The 3682-nt window shown below is 36.0% G+C and overlaps 1 protein-coding gene across 1 annotated transcript; it reads left to right on the top strand.

Moving 5' to 3' along the window:
- Positions 1-1133: 1133 nt before the first annotated feature.
- On the top strand, positions 1134-3593 carry LOC306861781 (small ribosomal subunit protein uS10m-like). Its single transcript, XM_079404259.1, has 5 exons — positions 1134-1203; positions 1420-1598; positions 2092-2200; positions 3100-3189; positions 3268-3593. The coding sequence occupies exons 1-5, from the start codon at positions 1144-1146 to the stop codon at positions 3334-3336; spliced, it is 507 nt and encodes a 168-aa protein (XP_079260385.1). The 5' UTR covers positions 1134-1143; the 3' UTR covers positions 3337-3593.
- The last annotated feature ends 89 nt before the right edge of the window (positions 3594-3682 follow it).

Raw genomic sequence — 3682 nt, 5'->3', positions numbered from 1 at the left:
AGACACGCCCCCACCGCAGCACGTGCTCACTGTACCACTCAAAACAGCTTTTATTGCAATAAAACATAAAGAAAACCATTCCAATGAAAGGAATAAAATAAATATTTTTAAGTTTATTACGTCTCATTATGCATTATACTTTAAAACTGTACAATTAAAATAATGTGTGTATTAGTAGGTGTTCATCCGCTGAGATAAACAGAACACGCATGCGCAGAACAAGCAGCTCAATAAATACAATATGCTTTGGCAAGTCATCATTATGAGAGGAAAAGTCCAAGTTATGGCATACTAAATCAGAATAAATATGAGATTAAACTCGGAAACATGACTTCAAGTCTAAACAATGATATAATCGAATTATTACATAAAAAGTGGAAATTATGACGTAAAAGTCATAAGCAGGAGATAAACACTGGTCAAAACTAATTGTAGTAAGATTAAAAATCTTAATCATGCTCTTTATTGTCTTTTATATTTCATAATTATGTGTTTTTATGTCAGAACTTCAACTTTTCATCTCATAATGATGTGTTTGTTTGTTTCTGGTTATTATTTGGAGGTGTTTTAATGTGTGGCAGAAACAGACTTCTGTATATTTATATATAAAGTGATTATTTACAGTATTCTTCAGTATTGTTGAAGCTTAAATGAGTGCTAATGGCAAATACATCGAATAGTTTTCCACACAATATTTTAGTTTTTAGACAAAAGTTGCTACATTAAATCTCATAATATTATTTATTTATTTTTATATATTTTTTATTAATTTAAAGAACAATATACACTTTACAACCATAAATGGCCTGGTAGACAATCCTGAATAACATCAGATGAGAAAAGCACGTTTCAGATGCTGTAGTTTATTACAGCTTTAAGGCACACTTCCAAGCATTAAAAGATGTTCTAGTTTCATTTTGATCATCACAAAAGACACAAATCCACATTCTCTAGAAGGATTTATTCCATTAAGAGCTTTCAAATGGACTTTCTTTGCTTTTGGTGCAACTGGAAATGTAAATATTCTGTTCTTAAAATGTTGATTTCGCCCTCAGATTAATGCCGGTGTCGTTCAAAGCCACTAGGGGCGCCGTTTCCCTCGTCCCTGTTTAGACGTCACTTCCGCTTCCGGCTGCAGCAAACATGGCGGCGTTCAGGGCGAGCGTGAGGAGCGCAAAGATCCTCCACGGACACTCTCTCTCGGTACAGAAAACACCATCACAGCTTGTCTTACTAACCTCAGTTACATCCTTCTTCAAATAAAGAAGTTCAGCTCTTAGCAGCAATGCTTGTAAATGACTGATGATCTGCTGAAGAACGCTTTAAAGCGGTCTCCTCGTCTGATGTTATGATGTTCGTCTGATTCACATGTTCAGGATGTTTATGGTTGTAAGCTGCAGTCTCGGTGTTGTTTAACAGGCCGCTGCGGTCCGGTGGCGGTCACAGGCTCTGAGCGTGGGTCAGAGGTCACAGGACCCGGATGTGCTCTATCAGCGGCTGTCTCTGCGGGTCAAAGGTCACGACCGGGCAGTGCTGGACAGCTTCGAGATGTTCGCGGCTCTGGCGGCTCGAGAGCTCGGTCTGAACCTGGAGCAAGTGTGAGTAGATGAAGGAGAGCCACAGGAACACTCAGGAAATATATAAAGGCTCTGTAATATATAAATATATTGTGGGAACTTTCCTGTAGAGCTGCTTTGCAGCGGTTTGTATCGTAAATAATAAACTGTACGAATAAACTTGAACACACACACACACACTTGACCGCTTCTATGATGTATTTCCTGTGTTTGGCCCAAGTGCTGAAGTGAGGATGAAGACAGGTGTGTGACCTTTCATGACCTGATGGGACACGCGTGTAGTTACTGATCATCACGACTGGGTTTGTGGTCCAGGGTCACATTCATATTTAACTTCCATTGGAAAGGTTTCTGTGAGTGTTTATTTCCAGAACATGATGCATGATGGGATACACTCGTCCGGAGCGGTACTGGAGATAGTGTGGGTGAAGGGCGCTGTGCTTTGGTGTGTTTAAGACCTGGGACAGTGAAGTGTGTGTCTGGAGCTGAAGCTGCTGCTGTTTCTGCTTCACAGAGTGCCTCCACACAAACACATCGACAGACTCACGCTGCTCAAGTCTGTTCACATCTTCAAGAAGCACCGCGTGCAGTACGAGACGAGGACACACTACAGGAGCCTCCAGGTGAGAGCCACACACACCAGAACAACACCACATCATCTCTGGAGACTGTACTCCAAGATCCACAAGACATTTCTTCCCCATGTATAATTTTATTTCTATATACATTTATTTTAATATTTTTTATGTAATATGTAACATTTATGCATTATTAACTTGATATGTAATTATCAATATTTTTACATAGATATTTCAGTTTTTATATACACACAATACATTGATACATTTTATATAAATATAAAGTATAATATAAATTTATTTTTATATATTTTAAATAGTATTCAATTAGTTTAAATATTTTATACATTAAATATTTAAATAGATTTTTTTTATACTGGTGTTTTTTATATTTAATTTGTCTATATACTAAACTAGTTTTTGTATTTTTTTTAAATTAGTCTATTTTTATTATTTTAATGTTTTATACATACATTATTTATTTTAACAATATTTCTATGTATAAACTTATATTAATATTTTATTTATATAAGATTTTTATTTATATAAGATCAAAGCTTGCGTCATCTGTGTGATAAGAGTGGTCTTTTATTGTGTCCAGCCTAAGGCACACCTGTGCAATAATCATGCTGTCTAATCAGCATCTTGATATGCCACACCTGGGAGGTGGATGGATTATCTCGGCAGAGAAGTGCTCACTAACACAGATTTAGACAGATTTGTGAACAATATTTGAGAGAAATAGGCCTTTTGTGTACATAGAATAAGTCTTAGAGCTTTGAGTTCAGCTCATGACAAATGGGGGCAAAAACAAGTGTTGCGTTTATAATTTGGTTGTTTCAGTAATATATATATATATATATAGTATATAAATATATTATATAGAAATGTACTCTGTAAAATGTCTCAGAAACTGGTTCCAGTTCAGTATTGGTTACTTCCAGGTTTCCAGAGTAACCGGCTCGAGCGCTCGGGTTTATCTGGAGTATATTCAGCGGAATCTGCCGGAGGGCGTTGCTATGGAGGTCACCAAGGTAACAGCAGCACAATACAGCGGCTGCTTCATAAATCATATTTCCTTCAGTATAACACAATGCTTGTCTTCTGTACAGACGGCTATTGAAAGGATCCCTGAACACATTGAGAAACCGCTGTGGGACGACAGCAAACCAGATCCGTGATGAACACAGACCGGGACTCTCAGCTGATTCTGACACACACACACACACATTCACAGACTAAACCATGAAACAAATGCATTGTTTTTTATATATTGTTTCTTCTACATTATAAAAGAAATGACATCAGCCCACCTTCTCTTTCAGCTAGTATTCTTTTATTTTACAAATATTTACCTCACTGTTATTTATTTTGTTAGTTAATATTGACCATTCTGTCTGAAAATATTACGTCTTCATTAAAAAGAGATCTTCAGCAACATTCAGTAAAGCATTATTTAATTATTTATATATAGATATATATATATATATATATATATATATATATATATATATATATATATATAAA

Source organism: Barbus barbus (assembly GCF_936440315.1).
Source record: "Barbus barbus genome assembly, chromosome: 42".
Taxonomy (NCBI): Eukaryota; Metazoa; Chordata; class Actinopteri; order Cypriniformes; family Cyprinidae; genus Barbus; species Barbus barbus.
Note: the sequence above shows the minus strand (reverse complement) of the source record. Positions and strands in the feature narration are given on the sequence as shown.

Coding starts and splice junctions, on each gene's coding strand:
- LOC306861781 (XM_079404259.1), top strand. CDS start 1,144: ATGGCGGCGTTCAGGGCGAGCGTGAGGAGCGCAAAGATCCTCCACGGA. Junction 1,599..2,091: donor GGTCTGAACCTGGAGCAAGT/GTGAGTAGATGA, acceptor TCTGCTTCACAG/AGTGCCTCCACACAAACACA. Junction 3,190..3,267: donor TTGCTATGGAGGTCACCAAG/GTAACAGCAGCA, acceptor TCTTCTGTACAG/ACGGCTATTGAAAGGATCCC.